General features: G+C 40.7%; 1 protein-coding gene across 2 annotated transcripts in view; it reads right to left on the bottom strand.

Moving 5' to 3' along the window:
- The window catches only part of MTHFD1L (methylenetetrahydrofolate dehydrogenase (NADP+ dependent) 1 like), a 144,039-nt gene that overhangs the window by 30,091 nt on the left and 86,674 nt on the right, over positions 1-27,274 (bottom strand). For both annotated transcript variants that reach the window (XM_063151276.1, XM_063151277.1), the window contains exons 24-25: positions 19,112-19,219; positions 17,517-17,669 (exon numbers count right to left, since the gene is read on the bottom strand). In XM_063151276.1, the coding sequence (XP_063007346.1) occupies positions 17,517-17,669; positions 19,112-19,219 (261 nt within the window). The remainder of the gene's footprint in view (positions 1-17,516; positions 17,670-19,111; positions 19,220-27,274) is intronic.

The following is a 27,274-nucleotide window of genomic DNA, read 5'->3' as shown; positions in this document are numbered from 1 at the left end:
ACACTGTAGCAACATTTCATAAACTATTTCAAAACCAGGCTTTGCAGCTGCTTGGCCTGGGGGGTGTATCATGGGATCAGTAAACAAAACGAAAGCAAAACAAATACCTCAGTTGCTACTAAAAATTTCTGCTGGAAAATTACAAGATTTTGTTTTCTGTTTTGTTAAGAGATTGACAGATCCCTCCAAAGGATTGCAGATAAGCAGCTAAACTTTAAATTACAACATTTAAGGTGGACGTTTTAGCTGTTTTGGGACTTCTTTTTTCTAGTTACCATAACTTTTTATTATTTTATTAAAAATAAGTGAAAACCCAAACCAACAACTTACACATTCCTGTGTTCAAGACCATCTGAACATCAGGGAGTGAGAAGGGTTAACCTGTGTATATTAACATAAACAGGCTGGAAAACAGTACTAAAGAATAGATACTCAGTGCAAAAAAATTAATACAAGTCTGCATTCCTCACTTTGGTCTCGTTCCTACCCTGTACTTAAGTCTCCATTCTGCCCAGGGGCTCCATCTCCTCTCTGGAAGGAGAGGACTGCAGCTGGAAGGGGATGAGGCTGCCCCGAGGCACAGGTACACATACTCATGTGCAGACTGCAGCCCTGCCCTGGCTCATCCACGGCCAAGGGGATGGTTCTGTGGGACTGCAGGAGCTTTGTCTTAGCTCTGTGTAAGCTAACTTGGGACTGGCCATCTTTCTCTGATGTGATAAGCTTGAATTTGTATACATACTCAGGTCAGCAGCTTTCTAATATCTGCACATTCGTGGCATCTGCCAGTTAACATGTGGGTCACTAAATGTGCCCTGAGTATTAAGTGGTTAATCTGTGCATATGGAAATGTTCTGGAATGAATGTAACCAGCTTCAACATCTCAAAGGATTTTAAGACTTGGGTTGCATCGTATTTGCAGGGACCCTCATGGCGGGAAGGAATGATGAATCTGACTCCATGTTCCCAGCAGGCTAATTTATTACTTTATGATACTATATTATATTAAAGAATACTAAACTATACTATACTAAAGAATACAGAAAGGATACTTACTCAATGCTAAAAAGATCATAATGAAAACTCGTGACTCTCTCCAGAGTCCCGACACAGCTTGGCACTGATTGGCCAATGAGTGAAAACAGTCCCATGAGAATCCAAAGAAACAATCACCTGTTGGATAAACAATCTCCAAACACATTCCACATGAGCAAAACAGAGGAGAAGCAAATGAGATAATTATTGTTTTCATTTTTCTCTGAGGCTTCTCAGCTTCCCAGGAGAAAAATCCTGGTTGAAGGGATTTTTCAGAAAATGTGAATGTGACAGGGTCGCACTGTGATTCAAACAAGGCCTCAAGTGGCACATACTACTGCTAGCATGCTAGTTTGATTTCCACAAAGACCAGGTAATTTCCCAGCTGTGTTGCTTTTGATGGACAATTTCCTTCTCATCCGAGCACAAGGATTGTACCTAACCTGTGCCTCCTCTGCGACGCGTCAGAAAATTAGTGGTGAAAAGCACTATGAAAGAGTGTGTTACTGCAAATATACCACATGACAGCCTATCAAATGGGAATAATGGCACTGCAGATTGATTTTGAACAGCACATTTGGGAGTTGCTAAGGATGTCCATTGCACAGTAAACATCTACTACTGCCCGACATCTCACTTGTCTGCCACTGACGACAGATTTTTTATCCATTAATGAACAACTTCCAAAATACACTTTTTGCAGCCTTTATCTAAGAGTATGTGAAGTAACTTGTGATATAAGTTAAATAAACTCTTCAAAATATGCAGCCCCCCCCCCCCCAATCAGTCTCCTTAATGTAAGGTCATTTCTGACGTAGCTTATTTATCTTTCATGAATGCCTCACGGCATAAGTAGGTACACTAAGAAATCAACAACCACTTTTACAATTGGGTAATTGAGTCTGCAAATCGCAGTTAATATCCTCGATTCCTGGCTATCAGCTGAAGGCATTATTCAGAGGAGATGCTTGATCCAAAGGGAACGTGTGAGAAGGGCTGAAAAATGGCTAAGTGTGCATATGGCATTCAAATGAACACAAAAATTTCTTTCAGAAGAGAAGTAAGATATTGCTTGGAAAATTATTACATATTTTGATCAATGGAGATGTAAAACAGAATCATTAAATAGAAAAATCAAAACTTTTGAAGTCTATCGACTGGAAGGAAAAACAAAGATTGAGAACATGGCTTTGGAGACAAGATAGAAAATAATATGCCACCTAAGAAATGATATGTAAAATGGGCAAGTAAGAAAGGAGCCCTTCACAGCAAGAGAAGCAACCAGATGCTGTGAATCACAGAGACTCTCAGATACCAGCAGGGTGGAGAGCCAAAAGACTATTTGTTACCTGCTGCCAAAAGGTATAAAATAAAGCACCACATCTAGAACCAACACCTGGTGCCTGCTCTGAGCACACCTGTCTTGATGCCTGGATGCTGGAGGTGACCTGCACAGGTGTGTCTTGGTGCTTGGCAGAATGTGGCAATAACTGAAAGCCAGAGTAACTGAAAATTAGTTTATTTCCCCATCCTAATTTTGCCTCAACATTTGCTGCGCTGTTGCAACATTATTTTTTATATCTAGGAAAGCTCTTTATTCTTTGAAGGACTGTGGGAAAACAGTACAGGCAGAAGAAACAAGTGCTGTGAGGTGAACGAGAGGGCCTGGAAAAAAATGGGGGAAATATGTCCTGTGCAAACAGGGATGGTACCAAAGCCACTTGGGAAAACATAGCAGGAAGCAGAGAAAAACACTAGCTGAACTAACAGACAGATCTCATCAGCAAAATGCAAAGAACAGAGGCACATGACTTCAGAAGATAATTGCTAAAAGATAGAAACAATGAAGCAGCAGTAATGACATTATAGAGTCCTTATACCTCTCTGAGACCTGAGAACAAATACCATCTATAATGCAGTACAAGCAACATCCATCTCTGTAGCCTGAACTTCAGGAACAATTCTGCCCTGGTGCCTGTGATCTAGGAGAAATTCCAATTTTGAAGACCTCAAAGTCTAAATAGCCAAAGCAAACAAGGAAAGGAATTTGAAGATACTGAGGGTTTCTGAGAACTGCATTTTTAAAGCTGCAGTAAAGAACTACTTATTAAGAATTTATCATATGCATCTTAAAATCCATTCTCAGTGGAATTAGGAATCAATATGCCATTGCATCCAAAGCCAGATAATTTAAAATGTAATTAATCTTTTCTTCCATGGAAATTATATAGAGCTGTTAGAATTATGTAGGGCTGAAAATAACATTATTTAGAGATTGTGAAAAGGCAGAAACACCTGATTGCCTTTCCCCCCTCGTTTTTGGAAATGTTTTTTTTTTCATTATTTTTACAGATTAAAAAAATAAATTTCAGCAGCTAATTTCCTCTGAAAGTCTATGCCTCCTATAGTTACTTTCACAGTTGGACTGAAGTGCATCACAGGATACACAAAATAAAAAACAGGCATATTCTTTCCCATTTTATATTTGGACATAAAAAAGTCAATTAGCTCTTAACTTAGTTATTTTTCCCTAAAAGTACAAAAATCCATAGAGTTTTGTTAGTTTTCTGTTGGTTTAAAACAGATTCTGCAGCTTCGTTCATCGTTTGTGAGAAACTCCCGTCCTGTAGCAGCTGCTTTTAACAATTCCTCAGTAGAGTAGATTTATCTTTGGAATTTCTCACTGCAGTAAGTTGCATCAGACTTATTACAGACATGGAACAAAGTGAATACAAACTATTTGGCAATGCTTCCCCATGACCTGCACTGGTGATGAGCACACTAACCCATCTATTTAGAAAAGCAAACCTAACGACGGCATCACAGAGAGAACAGATTCAGATTGTCTTCCTCTGAATGGCTGTGGGTGTCTCCTCAATTTACAAACAAGTGTAGCAATTTCAATTTAATATGGTGCTGCAGGTAATTTTACCTCATGCAAAATGACACACTAATGCAACACAACCAACAGCACTGGCCCAAACAAGAGAGATCTTTACACTACAGTTAAAATTGATTTAGCTGAAGGTTTGAATTCATTTTACAATGAAAGCAAATGTATTTTATGCACTTGGCAACCTTTCCTCCAAACTTTCCTTTAATTTGTCAACTTTTTCTAGGAATTTATCCACAAGAAATTCCTTGAGGCTTCACACAAATTGCCCTTCTACTTTCTTTTTGTTGCTTTTCACTAAACTACAGAATAAACTTTACTGGAGGGCAAAGTACAATTTACCAAAACAATTTTAAAAAGTGGGAGCTCATTCTGTGGCAAAAGCTACATTATGTCTTCCAAGAATCACATTTGGCAGGAGCCTTAATACAGCAGAGTGCCTTGGTTTCCAGAGGTTAGGTCTGAGTTAAGAGAGAGCCAGCAACACCAGCCCATAAACAGCAACACAACATGTGAAGGAGAGCTGGAGCAGAGAGCTGAAGATCATGAGAAGTTCAGGACTTTCAGAGATTGAATTTAGGATGTAAAAGCTGCTTACTGCTCAAGCAAGTACTATTAAGAACACACCTTTCATTCAGTACATTCCCTGGCTCACTCTTGCCTGGAAGAAGCCAGAAGTCTCCTAACTGACCTCCCTCCCCACCCTCTGTCCTTTCTGAGGAGCCTGGAAGAACAAGAGACAGTGACTCTAATGCAAAGGGATGTAACACTTCATGCTCAAGGAGTAAAATGGGGATTTGAGAGACACAGAGATGGGCCCAGCAAGCCTCCCCTTTACACCTACACAGGCAGAAGGAGGGAGGCAACAACACACATTTTCAGGGTATTCACGCTCCTGCTCTTCTGCACAGATGCTGCTGGCACATGGAAACACCTTCATTCCTTGAATGAACTCAGGAATATTGGCATGCACATCTTGAAATTCTGACCACACAGAAAAATCCCACATTTGGATACACATGTTTTTCAGTCCAGGACTGATCCCAAAACCAGCATGTATGTGGTTATTAGTTGGTTTTGTTGTTTGGGGTTTTTTTGTTGTTTTTTTAATATACAACTTCCTCTTGGCTGGATTCCTAAAGTTGTAAATTACACATTCTATGTTTAATGTATGCCATAATTTTGTTTGCCATTTTGTTTCCACAAAATGTTAAGTTTTATGGCTCCAACAACACAGCTAAATTCTCTCCGCTTAAATAAAGCCCTTTAATTGAAATTTATTCTCATGCCTATCCTGAACTGAAACCGAAAACTATTTATATTTGAAGGACCAGAAAGAATATTCTTAATTTCTGCACTGCAATGGTTCAATTTTTTTTCCTCCACTAGCTTTTCTGCTTCCCAAACTGGACACATCCCATCCTTTATGTCAAATGTGTCAAAATAAAAACTGCCTCCAGGTGCCAAAACAGCTCCCAGGAGGAAAAAAGAGAGAAAAAAAGTGAGAGGAAGGAAAAAAAAAAAAAAAAAAGAAGGAAGAGGTGGAAAAGGTGAAAAAAGGAGGAAAAAAATTAAGCTCTTGACCACTATAATGAAGATAAGATATTCAGCTATCATAAATCTATCAAATCTATAATCTATCAAAATCACATCAATTTGCTGCAATGACATGTACTAAAACTGAGCACAACAAAGGCATGGTTTAATGGGTAAAACAATGCATACATTTTCAATGCAGTTCACAATCCAAACAAAATCCGGGGAAACAACAGAATGATGACTCCTCATACTCTCAACTGTCAGCAGAAATCTCTCCAGTTACAGGGAAATTTTCCACAAATACCTGATGATCAAACTAAAAGCACCCTTCTATCAACAAATTCATTCCCACAATTTACATTTTTCTGTACTTATAAGGAAATTCTTCTTACATCACATGATGACTGCTTCATTCATTGCACTCCACCTCCAGTAATAACATCATGAATTAAGTCAAACATGTATAAACCAATGTGTGGAAAACTGTCTTTTCAACATAAATACACAGAAATCCTTAAAACACTTCCAACAAGAAAGAGACACCACTCAAAAAATGCTGGTCAATGGCAAAGATGAATAGGAACTGATCTGTATAGCAAATACATTTCCTCTGAATAGTGATACAGGGCATTCAAGAGCAGGAATGCTCCTGTTGAGGCTGGGTGTGAATGGGCATTTACAGAAGTTCAGCAAGGTTCAAATGCCGTGTCCTACACCTGGGACACAATAAGCCCAGGCAGTACCACGGGCTGGGGGGACAGCAGCTGGAAAGCTGCCCAAAGACAAGACCTGGGGGTGCTCATCAACAGAAGCTGAACATGAGGTGGCCAAGGAGGGTCAGTGGCACCCTGAATCAGCAACAGTATGGCCAGGTGGAGCAGGGAAGTGATTACTCCCCCATAGTGAGGCCCTGAGTGCTCTGTCCAGTCCCAGGCCCCTCACTACAGGAAGGACATTGAGGTGCTGGAGTGAGCCCAGAGAAAGGCAACAGAGCTGGTGAAGGGTCTGGAGCACAAGTCTGATGAGCAACTGAGGGAGCTGGGGGTATTTAATCTGGAGAAGAGGAGGCTCAGGGGTGACATTACTGCTCCCCACAACTCCCTGAAAGGAGGCTGTACCCAGGCGGGGCTTGGCCTCTGCTCCCAGGCAACCAGCAACAGGAGGAGAGGATATAGCCTCAAGCTGCACAAGGAGAGGTTCAGTTTGGATATTATGAGGAATTTCTTGACAGAAAGGGTGATTAGAAATTGGATTGGACTTCCCAGGGAGGTGGTGGAGTCACCGTCCCTGAAGGAGGCACTCAGCGCCATGGCATAGTTGACAAGGTGATGTTAGGTGGCAGGTTGAAATTCATGATGTCAGAGATCTTTTCCAGACTGATTCTGTGATTCTATGAAAAGAGTAAAATTATAGGAGACCAGAAGCACTATCTATATATCAACATCCGTTCAAACAGGCACATATCCTGCACAGTAGTAACACTCTTGGAAACCTTGAAATTGGATCTGAGCCGAAACCATGAGCTGGATGGTGAGAAAAATCTGCAGGACAGCCTTCTGAACAACCACTGGCTGAATGAAGCCTGGAGATGCTCACAAGGGAACTCTACTGTGAGCAGGGAAATCGGGCATCTATAATATAATATGAACAGCACTGCATGTAAGATACCAAACTAGCTTCTGTTTTCCAGAAAAACAACCACAGACCCCTGTATTTTGGGCTATTTCACGAATCAAAGAAAGGTAAAAGTCACAGCTTTGTCATGCAGCTTCCTTGCACAAACTCTCAGATTAGCAGTGAGGCCCAGCAGTTTTTGAGAGCTGTGCAAATGCAGTAACTTCTGAGCAGCATGAGGCAAATGCTGCAAATGGAACTGGGAAAAAACAACTCAGTGGTATCACCTATGTGATGTTAACCACTTCTTTTTCGGGGTGCATTTGTCATATTATGTTATAAACAGCACTGGCTAAAAGAAAAAAAAGTGCAATATAAATTAACACCACTGAGATTCCACCTGTCTCAGGTGTCCCCAGGTACACTTCTCCAGCAGTACTTGTGCCCCTCAGGGCTGACTGAAAATAAGGAGTCAAGCAGGAACTCTTAAGTGGTGTTGAATTTCATGCTGTTTTGTGAAAAAATATAAGTGAAAAGTAAAATCAAGCCAGGAGACTTATTTTCACTTATCTAAGTTAATCTTAAAAAAGACTAGAAACACTACAACAGGTTTCTACAGGTGACAAATTGTCATAGTTCTTCCAGCCTCAGTCTACTGGTTGTTTTTACTGAGTGAGCAAGTAACAAACCCAGACCATCTCAGTGTAAGAGCTTACTGATGATTTACTACAAGGCAAACACATTTTCTACATTTCTTTGCTGCTTTTGCTTATAGTATGCTCATTTGATTGCGACACTAAAACCAGAAGGCTACCTCAAGACACACTCAATATTCAGTGTTTGTAGGGTGTCAGCCTGGTAGGTGCCTTACAAGATCCAAAAGATTTGCCACTTCAGTGAGAGTTATGAAGAAATCCTTTCCCATACAACAATGCAGCTTTCTCATCCACACACACACAGTGCTCCTTTACAGACTGCTTTTGAGTATAAAACCAGAATTTAAGGAGAAGCAGAGCAAGATTTTCTGAAGATTGAAGGGGATATGAATGATATTTTTGCAACTATCACGAGCCTCCACATATTTAATCATTGATGTGTTGGTTGCTAAATGATGATTAAAAATTAGTATCTTTATGTCATTTTGCATATTTGTAAAACAAAGAAACAGTTGATTTGGACTCAACCATGCTTTTAAAATTGCTGTAGACATGTAGTCTCCAACTAAAAAAAGTGAAGTAAAAACCTGTAAAAAAGTGACATGAAAAAATAGTCCCTGAGCAGCTGAGCAGAAAAGGAACCATGATCTGATTACCTAATTCTTGCTACTTTTCCTGAAAGCATGTACTCTGACTGAGGTTAACTTTAGACTCAAAGTCTTCAGAGCATTTCTGGTCTTGAAGTAGGACAGCTCGTGCAGAACTTCAATATTTCTAAAATACTTTCTTTCCAATTGCAACATTCTTATATATGACTGAATAGTTCATTCTGAATTTCTTCATGTCACTACCTTTTCTTATTAAGCCTAAAGCCCAGCTCCTTATGTTGTCTAAAGAAATATGGTTATTAAACAAAGATGCTGTGGTCAGGCACTCCAGCCTAAAATATCATGCAATTACAGAATTTTATCTTCTGAAAATATGGAATCCCTAGAGAGAAACTGTTTAGCCTACTAGCTCCAAACTTCGACATGTTATTAAAAAACATTATTAAAAATGTGAAACCAGTTAAAAAGACTGTTCCATTTGTATCAGGCATTTTTATATGACTTTAAGAAAAGCTGAATGTCCAGCTGCCAGGCACTAACCTGTAAAGTGTCAAGCTAGCATGGGATTATCATCCACTGGATGGTTATGGAGGTAAGGGCCAAAATTACCTCAAAGAAGCCAAACTTTGCTGTCAAAGTGAACACCCACCCATCTGGTGCCACATCTCGGATCTTTTGCAGCTGTCCCAGATGGCAGCACTGTCAGGCATGTTTCATTGGGAATACTCTCCTGACACTCCTTCCTGCCATTCCCTCGGGTCCTGGCACTGGCCACCAGAGAGAGGAAGCTATAGACTGCAATGTCTCCTCTGCTGTTCATTTCAGAAACCAAGTGATTTCAGCTGCTCCTCATAAGGTTTCTGCTCCACACCCATCACCAACTTCACAGCTCTCCTCTGGATGCTCTCTAATAGCTTTATAACCTTTTTTTTAATGTGGCACCCAAAACTGCACACAGGACTTGATGTGAGGCCAAGTTGGTCACAAGGTAATGCTCTATTCATGGCATTTCATAATTTCATAAGTGAAGAAAGATAGTTCTTTTCAAAGCAAACCCATTACCACTTATCAAAAGGAAAATTCAGCATGCCAGCATTTGTACATTTTGTATTTTTAAAAATAAGGACACATGAGGAATATCTCAGGAAATACTTTAGGATTTTTATGTGGGTGGGTGGGTGGAGTAGGGGAGGAGTAGCAGCATAACTTTATCTTTTAGCATTGTGCACAGAATGTAGGTCAGCCTACTCCAATGGAAATACCCCATGCTGATTCTTCACATTCTTAGACATAAACATCTCATGATTTTGTAGGCCAGGAAATTGTGAATTTTATTCATGGTCCTGTCCCAGAATTGTCAGGGGGACCTTACTGTTTGTACTTCTGGACTCCTTATTTTTTAAAAAAAGTAAAAATTTTGCTTGTCTAGCAAATTACTAATACAAAGAGACAGTACGTAAATGTTGAGGATTACAGCTTCTACAGTCCATGTCACAACATAATAAATTAGAGAAGCTCAGTTTCTAATTTCTCAGTAAATACTATTTTGTGCATAACAAATGCAGGATGCATTTATTTCAATATAAAACAATCTGGAAAATGTCCTTCCTTCCCCATAAAAGCTATTTGTTAACTAATAATAGATATATATTTTACTGTCTAAAATTGTAACCTATTTTTAACCTCACATTGTCATACAAAGTTTATGGAGAAAATACTTAAAAAAAGGAAATCAGAGTCCATTTCCCGTTTTAACAAGGATAATCCTTTGACCAGAAGGCACAAATATTCATCCCTCTTTAATGTTAATTAGCATGCTGTTTATTTTATATGTCACAAGTTAACAAAAGACAGTAAGTTGCTGGGAATACTATTCAAAACATCTTTCACCTTTTTTATCCAGAACTCAATAAAACTATTCAGTCACAGACTTGCAGCCTCCAGCTAGGTTCCTGCTTATTAGCCTTAAATCATTTTTAGAGTTTCAGTAACAGTAAGTTGCCAAGCTCAAATGTACAGCTATCTACATCTGCTAGATAGTTTGTCTTACTGGACAGGCTGGAAAAAATTCACTCACTTGATCCAAACTGTACAGTTTTTTGCCGCTATCAAGGAATCAATCTTTTTAAAATTTGCAAATCAGCATTTGAAAGTGCATCTGTACAAATGTTGAAAGGACAATGGTTTTTTCCTTTAGGTGAGCATAAGATAGCCTCTCAAAAAAACTGCACATAGTTTTAAAAAGTAACTACTTATTCCTTAATGAATGGCTGGATATCTAAATTTCACATTTGAGCCATTGAGAACCTTTTCAGAAACTTCAGTTTCTTCAACTGAGGAAGCTTATCAGGCTGAAGCAAAAATAGAGAGCATGAAACATAATTTCATTTTTTTCCTATACAGAGGAACAGCAGAAAGCTGGAATGAAGGATGGCTGCTGCTACCACACTGAACCATGACAGGCAGCAGCAATACCCATCCTGCCCCAAAGCAATCAGATTCAGTGACTCCTCTGTCTGGCAGCATCAGCCTCTTCCCACAGCAAGTCACCCAAAATATCATGAATGGGGAAGAAATCCCTGGCTGCCCTCTCTAATGTTTAAGTCTGTACATCTTGCACATAGATAGCATAATCTAACCCTTAACACTACTCTTGCAAGGCATTCCATAAACTGATTTTTGAGCTCTTCACATCTGATCAAAGTCCACACGTGCCAAGCTGATTGGATGAGCTCTGAAGCAAACCCATTTACCTGCTCTGGACACATCAGGTGTGCCAGCCAGCAGGGTCAGAGCTGCAGGCTGGACCAGGGTGGGCAGGCAGCACTGCTGCGGCACAGAGAGGCTGCCACGATTCACCCACCTGCTTCCCTCTCTGCCCTGCAGAACACCCAGCAAGAGGCACTCACTGACTGCTCAGACTTGCACGTGCCTGCATTCCCACTGCAACATCCCTATTTCTTCTCTGAAGTCATGCATAAAATCCAAGGGCAGGTGTCCAAAACTGGTGCTGGCTTCTGTCCAAATTGCACTTCCCACTTTTAACTGATACATCTTTGTTAAAGGCAAGCCCTGAGCAAATAAGCTAATGTACATCATTTAAAGAGCCCTACTCTCCATATGGATTATCAGTCTCTTGTTTTTTCCTTCTTAACTGATGCAGCCATATCCATTCTTATGGGGATCATGGACTGTAAATCAAGAGACAAGGGAATGAAACAGAGAGAAGACATACCCAAACTGGTTATGATCACAGGTAGGATCTTAATGACTCCCAGGCTTTCTGAAGGCCCTGAGCAAAGGATGCTTTCCCAGAGGTGTGCCTTTGGCTCCACGTGCACTCCAGGTGGTTCCCATTTGCCTGCACTGATGGCATCTGCACGCCTAAGCTGCACTGAGTTCATTACATACAACTTCCCAGCTCTGATGAGAGCAAGACATTCACAACCACCATGAACAAAACTGTTCCAGAGCACAATGAGTTCTCTTGGTTCCTGCATTGCTCAAACGTGTCTGCACTGGCCAGGCAGTGCCCGTGATCAGTGAATCCGTGCTGCCGGGGCTGCTGTGCCGAGTCAGCTCCTCTAAACTGAGAACATCTGCTCCAGCACTCCTGAGCCTGGCACACCAGCCTGGGAAACTCCTCTGCAGCTGCTCTGAGCTCTGATCCACCACACCTTCCATGCCCTTTCACATGTAAAGCAAAGGAGGTTAGGAAAAATTCCCTAAGAGATGGGAGACCATCAAAATGCATTTTCAGGGGATGAGTCTGAAACTTTTTCTGGCTAAAGTGAAACATGAAAGTCACCTCTTGTACTTGTAAATAAGTTTTAAGTTTACCTATTCAGATAAACTACTTTAGGTTAACACTGACATGTCTACTCTTTTCCTCTTAAATTAAAAAAAAATAATCCTTAGTCATCAGCAAGGCATGTTCTGCTCTCCTGTAACTACATTCATTACTCACATGACTTCTTCCTGCCCAGATCTTAGGTCATCTCATTGTTTAACTAATGCTTCTGGAACATCTTCCAAGCTCTTTAACCCTTGTGGTTTTTATGTCAGTGTCCTCTTCCAGTTCTCCATGTACATCTTGGATGTGTCTCCAAATCATTTCACAGGTATCTCCTCCCATCAGTACAACTCAGTTTTTTCCTTTCCAGCCAATCCCATCTCTTCAATCCTGCCCTCAATCCTCTATTCCTACTTGTGTTCACAACTGGACACTGCCATCCTTGAATTTTAACTGCCTCACAGTCCACGCACTTGGGATGTTTGCAAAGGCAAACCATTCCATTATAATTTACAACTTTTTCCTTAGCCCTTCAGCTAAATCATTCACTTAGGACTATTTCTGCCTCATCTACAGAGACCCTCCCCTCTCTGGCCACCCCAATATCATCACAACCACATCATGCAATGCACCAAGGGCCAGAAGTGGATTTCCTGTTATTACACTAACCTCAGCCTACTAACTAACCTCTCAGCCTTTGGCTTTTAGACACAACAGACTGAGGGTGACTGTCCCCACCCTCACTTCCAGCCATTATCATACCTATCTGGTCACCTCCAGCCCATCAACCCTATCCTGAATAATTGCTTAGCCTTCCTCCAAGTAGAACATCATTCAGCATTCCCATGTGTGCATAGCTGGTCACTGGACAGGAATGATGCAGCCTTTGTAATTCAGAAAACCCCTGTCCCTCATCTATCACCTACTGTGATAGATACAAAGGCACAGCATCTAACAGGGCAGCTTTTCTTTCCCTGTTACCAATTTCCAGTTTAGAACTAAACAATTGTTAACCTACTTTCCTACATGAGGTGAACTTTATGACTTTCCTTTACTCTCATTGCAGTTACTCTCACTATGCATTTCTTGCAGTTATCTCAAAACCAGCCCACAGAGTCTGTGAGCACCTAGCTTTCACACCTAGCTGTTCTGAGCACTGCTACAGCACAGCACAGCAACTATACAAGGCCAAATGCCACATCCCAGGGACATTTTTTTTTGGACCAAGAGTGGTCCGAATACCTAGCAGAGCTTAAATGCTTTGTAAACAATACAAAATTGAACTGCAAGCTAAATGTTTTACAAAGCAAATATAAACCTCACAATCACTTATGTTTTTGAAATGCTACCCTGTGTTACATAGATCATCAGGATGAGTTGAGCAATCAAACAATTATTATTCATCTGTCCCATAAAAGCACCTGAAAAAAGTGACAAAATGACAGTTTGGAGGCAATCTGAGCATCATGCACTACTGAAAAACTGCAATTTCACTTCAGGTGGCCTGGACTCCAGCTTATGTTCAATACACACTCTCCAAACTTAATAAGCTCTTAAGCACTAAGAAAGAAGATATTAATTCAATAGGGAACAGTATTTTCCTTCTGAAAGTATTAATAAAAATATTTACTTGTGAGGTCTTTTCCCTCCTCCTATATCCAGGTAATATTTTGGCAGGGCAGTCCTGGCTCTCACCCACAAGTGAGCTAGAGCTTTGTTTCTCCCATGCACTGATTTCAAACTACACTGGGTCACCCAAAGAGTTCCTTCCAAGGGGATAGAGTTTCAGCACTAGCTCCAGAGACTTGAACTTCTTTCTCTATGAGGAGAAAAATATTTTTGTAATAGGTTGACCTTTCTTCAGATATGTTGATATCTGAAGGATGTCAGTTCATTGTGAGAATTTGGAAGCTGGCCATGGCTCCAAAGGCTCCACATATTTTAAGAGTGACCATGCCTGTAATTTTAACCCATTGAAATGAAAGTGCATGGCTGGAGAAGAGCAGTACGTGCTTAAAAATCTCACTGTGACTCACAGACTGATTTATTTCCTGCAGCAGTGATTTGGTAGCATCACTTCCCAAAGGCAAAAGGCAACAGGTTTTATTTCTATGACCTTCCTGCATTCTTGCAACTCACATGAAAAGGAACAATGGAAATGTGGCTGAATGTGAGAAAGCACAAAACTGCTATGGCTTTTTGGGTGGGTGTGGAGAGAAACACACAAACTACAAAAAATCTAATAACTCCCCACCCAGGCATTGCTAGTGAATGACTTCACTGGTTTCCTACATATACTCCAGCAGCTTTCCTGCCATCACTCTGTTAAGCCAAGCAATGATGTCAACAGTCCACCTGTGAGAGTGATGTAGCCCTCTGGGTCATGGTCTCAGAGAACTTGGATAAAAGCTGTGCCAGTGTTAATTAAATGCACCTCTTGTTTCACTGCTGATTTCCTCTGATAAGGCTCAGCTCATTTTTCCTGGAAAGACTTCCATGCTGTATGGGAACTGGAGCCAACCATAACACAACCCAAATATTGCTTAGAGAATATGAAGACAACATGCTAAATATTTAGTTTTTAAAAATCACTGTGTATCAGAGCTGGGATAAATACAAATCTCATTACTTTGCATGCGCTAGTGACAAGGCTGAACTACAAATGCTAGTTACTGCAGATAGTTTATTATCTTTCAGCAGTATTTATCTCTCTCATTTGTAATGCTCTTCCCCATTACATTGGAGCAGAACTCTTGACATCCTGCTTTACTGATCAGTTCTGACAGGTTAGAATATGAGAAGTTTGCCTGGTAAAGAATATGCTTTGAGAATGGTGTTTGACATTTAATTAGCATCAGAATTATCGCTACAACTTTAATGAAAAATAGTATTTTTTTCCTGCCATCAGAAAAGCCTTAGTTATAAGAAGGTTCTGAGCAGCTTAGGTATTAAGGGACCTCTCTGTTAAACACAGTTAGCCAGCAAGCAGTGGAAGGGAAAAAAAATTTATATTGCTTCTTCTTTTTTTCCTATGTAAAGAAATCTAGTCCACTGTCATGACTGGATGTTTTCACCATAGGCTGTCACTGGGATTTCTGATTTCTGTAATCCCTCTACTCACAACATTGACTTCCAACCACTCTAAGCCTTCAGGACATGCCCTTTTATACTTGCTTTGTTCTGGCAGACACTTTCAGATAGCTTTATTAGTAAGAGAAATGCCAAGGGAAGGCTTTCAGTTTTGAAGCTAGGCATCAAAAGTATTTCTTATTCCACAACTTAAAAAGTAACACTAACCCTCAGACATAGTTGCTGACAACAACGTGCACAAAAAATCTGAAGGTGACAAATTAGAAAAGTGGTTTTGAAAGTCGTGGTGCAATTACATTATGAAAGTTTGTCTCATGATGCTCACAACTCTCCACTCTGAAAGGCAGCAAGTGGGACCTCTTGCTATAATTTAATTCGAAAGAAAGAACTGTGCGTTAACGATGTTAGGAATACATTCAAATTCATTCATTCATTCTGATTTGTAGCAATTGTGATGGTTCCAAGAAGTGTTCTGTCCCACATTCCTGAGCATTACATTCCTGAGCATTAGCAATATTTTTCCAAACAACCAATGATCGATGTCCATGTATTTACATTTTTACCTCTTGGGGATCTTATGTTTATACAATACCTCGCCTACAAACTCTCTTGGAATACATAACACAGGCTATACTGCCTTCCCAGCTCAGGATATGGGAGAGGTTCCATGGCTAATACTGCTTCTCACCAAAGTCGGGCTAACTAACTTCAACGTCTTTTTTACACTCTCCTCCAAAAAGAAATCTCATATACAAAATATCCTTCAAAAGAACTTCATTTTTTGGTTTCCAAATGGCAACAGAAAGAGGTAATCCTTGGTTTGGTTTATACTGCTCCTATGGACAGTTTCTATGGATTTATGACACCGAACTGCAGCTAGTTTATAGCAAAGCATGCAGGGTGTGACTCATTCAGAAAGCTCAACCCAAGAATATTTCATTCTGACATCCAGCAGAAAAGCTCCCTCATGGATTTGAATTAGTTGCTGCCCATTACTCACATGCACTCCTTCTCATAACTTCATGACACACAACTTGCAGTGCAAACTTGAATCCAGGCCATGAAGGAGACACTAGAAGTTCTGACAAATTTTAACCCTGTCACCAGTAACTGGAATTTGGTCTTACATGATTTAAATACACAGCTGCGCTCTGCTTCTGGAGGATGTGCATAATGTGGTCATGCAGAAGGAAAGCGTATCCCCAAGTCCAGTGACTTAAAGTGACACAGTTTCCTGAACTCCAGGAACCCTCCTGGTCAGAAAGTACTTCCTTCCTCATTTCAAACACTTGATTGTTTCGGAGGGAATTCAAAACAATAGATTAGAAACTTTCAACCTTTCCTAAGTGTACTGCTACACAAGGAAATCAGGCCGTGCTCTGGGAAGATGAGATAACATTGGGAGAGTACTCTTTCCGGAAATGCAATGGCTTTTGCATCCCTTCTCCAGCACCATCCCATGAATCAGCGACATGTAAGTAATAACTCTAGCTAGGAGATGTCAGATGCAGTTCAACTGCTGTTTGGATGAAGATGTGCGTGGTTGGCAGAAGGCATGAGCCAACTCACTTCTCAGCTATTTCCATAAGACCTGCAAGGGAAGAAATATCAGGAGCTTCCTAATCTCAGTCTGTACTTGTAAGGATGGATAGGAAGAAAGGATGATGATTGTCTCTTTTTAGCACCTCATTGTTTAAATCTCTAATAAAGGAGAAGGAATGTGCTATTACTTCTGCAGTTAAAAATCTACCCCTTCCCACTATAACTTACTTTGACAGCACCACTAGTGATGTTCACAAAGACTGGGAGCAAATCAGGCTCATCAGCTGAAGAGCAATTCTTTTAAGCATACTCTATTCCCAACAAAATTACTTTAATCTAAATGCATTGAAATGGTTTGTAATTATAGATAAAAAAATAAAATTTAGAATAATATCTAACTAGTTATACACAGGCTGCAATTTGAATAAGAAAAGGCAACAACAAGTAAATTCATTTTTCTGTGGCATTAGGGTGCCTAAACACCCTAGACTAACCTAAAAACAACAGCAACAGAAGCAACAGCAAGAGCCATTCTCTCAGACCCAACAGTCAAAGCTCTTATATGACATTGCATTTTCTTGATTATCTTTTCCTATCAACGCTCCATAAGGTTTGAGGATAAGATTATCATACAAAAGCAAGAACTCACATGGTTCTACACAGTATTTTTAGAGGCAAACAGGAAATGCACTTCCCTGTCAAGCTGGGTGAAAGGGGAGTTAACGAGTGGAACGCTTTGCACTCACCGTTCCTACCAGAGGGTAGATGAATCCAGCTCCAATGCTGGCTCGCACATCGCTAATCGGCAAAATGAAACCAGTGGGAACACCCTTCCTCTCAGGCTGATGGGAGAGGGATAGGTGAGTTTTGGCCATGCAAATGGGAAGATTTCCAAATCCCTAACAAAAAAAAAAAAAAAAACAAAAAAAAAAAGGAAAGAAAATAAAACTGTTTTTAAAATCACAGTAAAGGCACATTATGTTTTTGTTTTGCTATCAGTATCTTCTAGAAACCTCTTGTACAGCAGTTCTCTTTGGGCTCTAATGATCCAGTCAGCAACTTGAGACCAGGATTCAGGGTCCAAAATTTTCTAAGGGTATCAGTGTCTTCCTGGGGGTAAACACAGATGGTGCTCATGATGCTTTCCTTTTCTTTGTTTTTAAACAAGATAAAACCTGCATGAGGTGATGGCACCCCCTTCACTAATGTCAGAGTGCTAATTACTGAAAATGTGGGAGAAAATCAGGAAAAGTGCCTTAGTAGCTCCCCCTGCCCATAATTTATCTCCAAGTTATTGATTAATCTTGAGTCAGGCACCTTCCACTCTTCTGTTCGATTCTTTTACAAACAGGGCCAGGAGGAGAGGTGGCACTTCAGGGAATTGTCTCTGCAGCCCAGTGCTGACAACTCTTTAAGTGTCATTGTGAGAATATTTCCTAATATACTAACACTTAGACTAAAAAATGGATTGGAGAATCATAGCAGGAAAAAAAAGGCCATGGATTATTTAGCTTCCAGTACACTAAGTAACCTTTTCCATTTAGAAAAATCAAATTAATTCTCAGGAAGTTTGCATTTTAGGGAAGATGGCTGTCCACCTGTCTGACCAAGGACTTCTGCTTGTCTGACCAAGCTGCTGAAGTTTACTCAGGAGTTTTTCCTGGGCATATTTTTTTTTTTTTCTGACAGAAAGGCTCCAGCCACATTTATGTCCAGAAGCCATTCCACTACAATAAACACATTCACCTCTCCACATGGTCTCAAAACTTTTTAAACTGTAACATGCTCTCACACGCGTTAGGATAGATGATGTATTTCATGTTCTACTATTCGTAACTCCTTGAAAGTAGGAGTTACGAATAGGAACAGAAAGAAATCAAAAGATTTTACAAATATTGGGACCTTTGTTATCAATGTGTATAGCTGTGCACAGGTCTTACTGTGTTTGCAAACTCTTTTTTGCAGGTACAAATGAACACTCTTATGCTAAAATTGGTTACATTTGCTAGCAGCAACTTTTGCAGATCCGCAGTTGTCAGGTTTAGGAGAGTAACCCAAACTGCACAGAAAGTACAGTTTCATAGACAATCCCAGAAGTATTCTGAACTCCATTCATATCTCACAGGAGATTGCCCTCAAGGTTAAAACCATTCTGTCCTACCAAATCCAAACCAACCCATACTGACCTCCACAGTTCACTACCATGGGTAAGCTCATGCCTTTCAGCAAAGCTTGACTTAACACTCCAGTCTGAGAACATTTACACCCTGATGTTTCCCAAGACTCACATCCAGCACAATTCCCTGGTGTACCTACCTACACAATTCCCTGGTGCTCTTACCTGCCGGGTGTAACGATCAACTTGAGACTGGGCAGCAGGAGACAACTCGATATCCTGAGCTCCATACACCTTCTGAGCAATGATCCTTATTTTTTCAACAATAGGAAGCTGCAGAGACAAGGAAACAATACAAGGATGAACACTGGCCAAGAGGAACTAGGATCTTGTTTGCTGAGTGAGGTCTCTGAATCTCTCATTTAATCATTCATCTCTTGCTAAAGGACAGGAACAAGTAAGGAGCAGTGGTGATGCATATGATACACAGCCACAGGTACATGAACTAACAGCTGTGATTTCAGCTACTCCATCATTTGGAAGCTGCACAATTTGTGCATTACAGAGGAGAAAACGTGAACTTATGCTCACCTGAAGTGAGGGGAGAAAATTACTTCCATCTAGTTATGAGACTGAAGAGATAACCTACACCTCAATCTTCACTGGGTTAGCAGGGATCACTAGACAAGGAAGTTTCATTTCAGAATAAAGATAACCTACATGAGTAGACAAAGCAAGGTAGGAGGCAGTCAGGGAAGGTTCCCCCGAGAAGTGAGGAATTGTAGCAGAAAATTCCTGATCACTGCTCCTTTGATTATGGTTTTCTTTCATTATTATTATTCTTACCTCCTATCCTTTGTAACATGCATATTTTTAATTGTAGCTTTGATATTGTAAAGCACTTTGGACACTTAAAAAAATAATATGAAAGAATTCTAAAATTCATTTTGAAACCCCAAGTCACTAAGTTTAATCCCAGTCTCCAAGAGTATTCACATCATGTTATTCAGCTCAAACTTAACAAGTTCTGTCTTCACAGCTTCTATTTGAAGGCAGAGGCAGACTCTCACACTCAATCTGTTACAAAACTCTTAATATATTTTCAAGAAACAGGTTTTTGTGTACAGATCGGGCATTTACTTTTTGTGCCATTATTTTTGTGTATTTAGAGTAAACAACTCTTTCCTATTTCCTTGTTCTCTTTCCTTTTGTTTTTAATGACCCAGGAGACAGCAATTGTGACTCCTCTGGCCTATTTTAAACAAGGCACTCTCTGACTTCTTTCAATAGGAACAGGATGATGGAGGAGGCATCTTACCACGAGTTCAGATAATTCTGTGCTCACTATAGATGGCCAGAGATGTGTACAATATTAAAGGGAATATCTCATCTGTAACTTGTAGAATATTTAATTAACAACACCCGTGGAATAAGTGCTAAACAAAGTCTAGAGAGATAATCACTTGGGGAAGAAGACTTGGTAATACAAATATAATCCAAAAAGCAATACAAAAAGCACCAGGACACAAAATAGAAGTGTATAATTTTATTCCAACAAAGGCAAGAAATTAATTAATTTGTGAATAATAAACCCTATCTGATGCATTTATAGGAAGTTCCATAGTTAACCACATTTTTGCAATACCTGTCCGGAAGTAATTCTTTTTCTGCAAAGACACATCAGTTGAAAGGTTTGTTTCAGGCCAATCTTTTTTGTATTTATGATTAAATTTTAGAAAAATTAAAGCTTACATTAATAAAGAACTTCAGTAACAGAGTTATCACAAGAAAAGAATCTCTCCAGACTTCCAAGTACCTTAAATGTAAGGCAGTTAAAAGCTACTAAGGCTCAGCTAAAATTCCCCCTCAGATCTGAAATTACAAAGACAGGTTTAAAGAAGCTTCACAAGGCACTTTCTGAACATCCTCACGATACAATTACTGCACCTTAATTGGGTGGAATAATGTCACATTCCCAACAACAGGCTTTTTACAGGAATCCAAGCAGTGCAGGAAAATCTAATCTAATCAGGACTGGAGATAGCACATTGCAAATATCCTGGGTGTAATTCCTGGCAGCAGCAAGCTGAATGGAATACTTAGTGTCGTGGACAGCCATCACGAGATGAAATTTGTCTCAGGGTGATTATTAAGTATGTTCATATCCATGGCAGTTTTCAACACAGTGGGAGAAATGCAAAACATGTCTGTTAATTTGCCTTCTGGGTGCTGTTTGCTTGCAGTAAAGGACTAACAGCAATGGCAAATGGAAAGGCAAAAGGAATTCCATTCCTTGTTGTCAGCAGGCCAACATGGAAACTAACAGCTTTCTGCTTAAACCTCAGTAAATTCACTGAGATGGAGATGGACATTTAGATTCAACTTGCATTTGTGTCAAAACATTTCAAACTAATTTGACAGCCGTGTAACTACTGTGCCTTCAGCCCCCTTCCAATGACCACAGCTGTATTTTCCAAAAGAAACCCAGCAGGGCTCTGGCTAATATCAGAGGAGAGTGCTTTAATGACAGTGGTGGCACTTTGCTTCTCCTGGGATATGTGCAGTGTGTTGCATGGCTGAGTCTGAGCTGGACAGTCAAAGCATATCCCTGTGAATTTATGGTTTGAGGCTTTTTTCCTGGCTTGTTTTTTTCTTTAACCAGAATTTCAGATACTTTTTGGGTCAGTACCCACACCTCAAATTTGGCAAATGTAACCTCAGAAGAATCACCATTGAGGAAGGAGATGTGGGAGTGTGAATAGCAAAAAAAAGTGGTTTCCTGAGCCTATCATGTTCTTGCCAGGCATGCTCACACAAACAGGTGAGGCGATGTGTGCATGGTGTCAGAGGAGAGTCTGAGCCTATTTAACCTCAGCAGAGGCAAGATGAGTCTCGGCTGAGCCAAACTCAGACAGAAACCAGCAGGAAGGCACAGATGTGCTATGGACATCAACACAGCCCATGCACATGCACACTCTCAGATATGCTTCCTTCCTGAAGTTTCAGGAGTAGGGAAAGGAGTACACTACACCATGCTAAGGATCCACCTGTTTCCTAGTATTTATTGTGATTTTTAAAGCATTATCTATTTAGAATCACAGTGTATCAGGGCATTTCAAGCTAAAAAGTTTCCTGTGTTTCAGTTATCAAATAATACTGTTAGGAAACTTCATTTTAATTTAAAGAAATGTTTTCCAAGCTAAAAAACACCTAATGCTTTACACAGGAAATAAAAATTAATTTTGCTTGAAAGTGCCACAATGTTATTTTAACAGAAATGAAGTTCTACTTGTTCAAGAGGCATTTTACATAGCAGAAGCCTGGATTTACAAGACACTTGTTTAGCTTTAGGTTTTCAACAAAACTGTTGATTACACAGCACTTCACTATCAAAACAGTCTCACTGATGTGCAAAGACATCCACCATATGTAGCAATAATGCTAATTCACATGGAGAAGGGGGCTGAAAAATTAAACTCCTATTGCACAAGTAACTAAATCATTAGGGGATTTGATGCTGGATTGTTGCTCCAGCTGGTATCAGACTTATTTAGAAAAAAAAAGTCGTGAACTACCTGTTTGTGACTTATATACTTCGGTCAAATGTCTGCCAGCAGAAACCACATATCTCAGATACTTTAAAAAAAGATTAATTTTAATCTTAAAAATAATCTGCTGTGATTTGGGAATGATACTCTCCAATTCAGTGTCCCCACCAAGACCCTCCAGGAATTCCTTCTCCCAGGAAGCAACTCCTTTTCCCCTGCCCCCATGATGTGATCTTGTATAGAATAACCTCCTGGTCTGCCCCCTTTGCACTGCTGCAAAAATTAACCCTGTCCAGGCCAGGAGCAGGACACCATCTCTCACTTCTTGTTTTGTCTGAGAATTTTTTACAATGGCCTTAGGAATTTCCTGAACTGGTTGTTCATTCCCACCAGCAAACTCCAGCGCTGCACCCTTAGCTGTGCTGATGCAACCACTTTCAGGCCATCACCAGAAGAGTCTTAAGGAAAGGAGGATTAAAATTCTAAATGGGGAGTGTTGATGCACCCATATCAACAACAACTTGATTTCACAGCACCTCTGCCACCTGGAGAGCTAGGGTGAGAAAGAAAGTTGTAAAATGTCCAGAGTGTCAAAAGCATAAAAGATTTATGTTCAGCAATAAAAGCTGTCCCTCTTCTCAGTTCCCTTATGTAAAGTTGTGACTGTTGCACAACTAAGTAGATTTAGGTGAAGATTAGGTGACAGATAGACAATAGACACTATAGATGTGGACAGAACCTGACTTTTATAGATATGCAACTACCTATCAGTACTACTGCTGAAGGAATTATGGCAGCTTCAGAGAATTCATTCCAAATTCAATTTCAGCTTCCTGAGAAAATGATGTCATAAAATACTTATGTAAATTTACATTGAATATAAGAGGATGCTTCAGGGTGACACAATAGAAATATCTGCAGACAATTCATTAAGATTCTCTCAGAAACAACCAATCTTGCCACTCCTGCCAGAGAGAATGTTCACTTCTGAAATCTCACACATTTAGAGCTACCAAAGCCATATGCTGCTTTTCAGGCAAGCACAAACACACAGGCTTGCTGAGGCTGCCAAGCACCCACACCATAAATGAGATTATCTCCTAGGCTAAAGCACAAGTGCTAAAGCACAAACTGCTTTCACAAAAATAGCATCTATGTAGCTGTACATTTCATTACTTGATAGAGAATGATTAAACCACGAAATCAGCACTGATAAAGGTGAGAGTCTGTCATTCCCAGGAGTGTTTTGATTATCTAAACCGAATCATACCAGTGTTATCATCCAGCCACACTGCCACTTCCAGTCCATCTCACTTGCAACACATGATATTAGTGCCAAGTGGTGCTGCTTATTACAAAATCCTTCTTCCCTTACTATCGACAGCAATGTTTTCACTAAAACATAATTGAATAGTGCTTAATTTCTGCTAACCTTTTCTCACATTTCCTTCATCTCTTCCTTCACTTCTAACAGCTGATTTCAGATTATCTGTTTTTCATGTAGGGTTTGATAAGGATTTCCATGGACAGCAGACCAGCTACAACAGATCTTCCTTTCACCCTGGTATCCCCTGCTGCTCACACTCACCCAAGTGCCAGTGCAACCAGGGCAGCAGTGCTGTTTGTGCAGCTGCACATACCAGAGACAGTCAGCCAGGCCAAAACATAGCCTAGGGAAAAAACCCTATTGCAACCCCATATCAGTTCACACATCCACCTTATCATAAAGGCAAAGCCCGTGTGAAGCAGGAAGAATTGCTCAAACTGCTCAAATCTGGGCACTGAAAGGTACCAGCAGAAAAAGCGAGCTGGGGCAGGGACACACACCTTGGCTGGGGTTCTTGAAATCAGTCTCCCTGCCAAAAGTCAGTATGAAGTGAAACAAAGCATGCATATTACCAGGCATCTGGTCTGAGACTATGCTCAAGATCTCCATTTTGCATCCTAATTTGGACACCTCACTTTTTAAGCTCTTCCCTACTGGAGAAAGGAGTTAATCTTTTTAACTCCCCACAGCCAATCCCTGAGACTGCTGAAAACCACCCCTATTCCCTTCCTCCTTAATTTCTTCTGCTTTTAAACATCCTCCTGACTTCCTCACCAACAGAACACATCTCTGTAAAGTCAGAGACAACAGCAGTGAGTCCCTAGTCATACTACATCCCACTAGGTTGCAGGTAAGTCCCACTTCCAAGAGAAGCCCTGGTCTAGTTTAAATTGAGCACCATAAGTGAATACCCAACAGTGAAGCACTGTCTGACAGGATCCCTTCACATTTATATAACATAAAACTACTTTATTCTCCAACAAAACTGTGATTCTGTTGAAAAAACATGCATTTAACCAGAGAATATACAAAAGCACTATTTACTTGTAACTTACACATTTAATACTTCAAGTACCTCAAACATTCACTTCAGCTTCAATGCCTATTTTTAATTATGACATCAGCAGTTTAATTATAAGGTGAGAACCTCCAGGCTCACTGTTACTAAGCTGTTTGTGTTTTAGCAGAAATTCTTAATATAATTTGAAATGCAAGGCAGTGGCACTTTTTTTTTAAACTTACACATTCACTGAAAGCAATAAAGAAGAATTGCTGGTTGGCTAAGTGAAACAGCATGCAGACATCACTCATTCCTCTTCTTGGGAAGGTTGCCAAATGAAAACATGATGGGAGTATGGCTGAAGGTGCTGTGTGGGGTGACAGAGTGCAGTGCTAAAACAATAGCTGACTCTGCACATTCAAACTTCTACTTCTAGCTTTTCCCTTGGATAAAATAAAAACACATTTATTAAAGTATCTGTATATTCTGGTTCCAGAAGATCTGTGGCTGACAAAAGGATTTCCAAGTCTTTAGCACTCCTCTTCCTTTGCTGGCACAGGACAAGAGTTGGTTTTTTTAATTAGTGGAAAAGCATTTTCAGTCAAGCTAAACAGTTTGTGAATCAACACCTAAGCCTGTGGCCTTAGAGATTTATTTTCCATTTCCCCAACTTTGAAATCCCAGCTGTGCATAAGAAAATTGTTCTAAGCAAAGAATAGGGAAATAATGAAAACAAACATGAAAGTACAGGGCTGTCAAGAGCCTACATCCACAAATAAAGACACGGAGTGGCAGGAAGATAGCTTCCAACCCTAGAACACCCAGACACCCAGTTAAGTGAAACACGTGTCCAGACTCCACAGAAATCTCTTTGATGGGAGTGGGAGGAGTGGGTGGTACAGACCTATGGAATTCCTCTTTAATGTGGCTTCATTGCTAGATGTCTTACTGGCACTAGAGGGGAGGGGGGAAATAGTTTAAAGCCCAGCATACAGTGCAGGGCAGCACAGCCTGCATTTCAGGATGAGAAATGATTGCCATCAATTATTAGGAAAAGCTTCAGTAAGGACCATTTCATTTATTCCCACCCCAGCAGTACCTAAGGACTTTCCATTAGGTGCACACATGGCTGAACTCTGTGCTGTACAGAGAACAACACAGAAGCTATTTGCTTCCTGGGCAAATGAGCAGAGGTCTGCTGGGCTGCTGTGACAGCAGATGCACAATGGATGGGTTTCATGGCTTAGTAACTCTGTGGTATTAGTAGAGGAAACAGAAAATACTCCTGTTTACAAACAATAAGAAACACTCTGCCTTGGGATATTCCTCTGGAGGTTGGTGTCCTCAAACACAGACCACATGAACCTTTCTGACTGCGCCTTCTTCTTTGAGCTGCTCCTCCTCTTGCAGTACATGCACCAAGGAGCCTTGTCCTCCACTGAGGGGCTCTTCCTCCTCCATCACTCACAGATCATTCTTGCTTTGGGAGATCATGGATGGAAGAGAAAATAATGCACAGAGAACAGCTGCTGGCAGTTTTCTCTGTTTTGATGCTACCCTTAGACCCCTCTGAGTGACCCATTGTCTGTGACAGCTGAAGCAAAGACTGCAGGGAATGAGATAAGTGACAGCCCACACCACATCGCCACAGCAAAAGAGAGGCAGGGGCAAACAAAACTCCAGGCTCAGATGCTCCAGATTTGCCCAAACTATTATTATGCTCCCAGCAGGGAAAGAAAAACACCAGAGCTGAGGCTGCTCACTGCTTGAATGCCTCTCTGAGAAGTGCTGCTATTCAACCTTGCTCCCAGTGGATGGTCCCAAGCTGAGAAAGTTCTCCTTTGTTCTGCAGGCTGGCCAGGCAATGCACTGCACTCTGCCAAAATATTTGTGCAATCAACTTTCACTGTATAACCTGGAAATATTTTCATTTGTCATGATATTACCTAAAAGCATAGCACTGTCAAAAAAGATTGTCATCTGACAAATTTGGAAGGCTGGAACAACCCCTTCTCTTCCCTCCCATTTGTGACCTTTAGAGTCTCCAATTTAGTTTTCCAGTGCAGCATATATCTGGTTATTTGAGGCTCTTCAATAATATTTGTCAGGTTACCATGTCATTTTTTGAAGGGGACGGTGCTAACTCACTGAGCAGCCAGATGTGCTGATCCTGCCTCATGCCAAATGCCTGTCCTCCTTTCTTCCATCTCCCCAGTGCCCACTCCACTCCAGCTGCTTGCAGGAAGGGGCAACGTATCCCTCAAAAACCTTCCTCAGACCTATGCTTCCCATCCCAGGCTGAGGAGGGCTGCTCTAAGGCGAGGGAGAGCTCACCACAGCAGAAGAGAGGAGGCAGGAGAGTGAAGGCAGGTCACTCAGCAGGCGTGCATTAGTGAGGAACACAGCTTCCCCCTTCTCCTGATCAAGAGCAGGCGCTGGAGCCAGGGAAATTTGGGAATGGGATGCGTTTCCATCCTCTCCGTTCCTCCCCCTACTTATCTAAACTCACTTTT

The sequence above is a fragment of the Melospiza melodia genome, chromosome 3 (assembly GCF_035770615.1).
Source record: "Melospiza melodia melodia isolate bMelMel2 chromosome 3, bMelMel2.pri, whole genome shotgun sequence".
Lineage (NCBI taxonomy): Eukaryota > Metazoa > Chordata > Aves > Passeriformes > Passerellidae > Melospiza > Melospiza melodia.
This window is presented reverse-complemented; position numbering and strand designations above follow the sequence as displayed.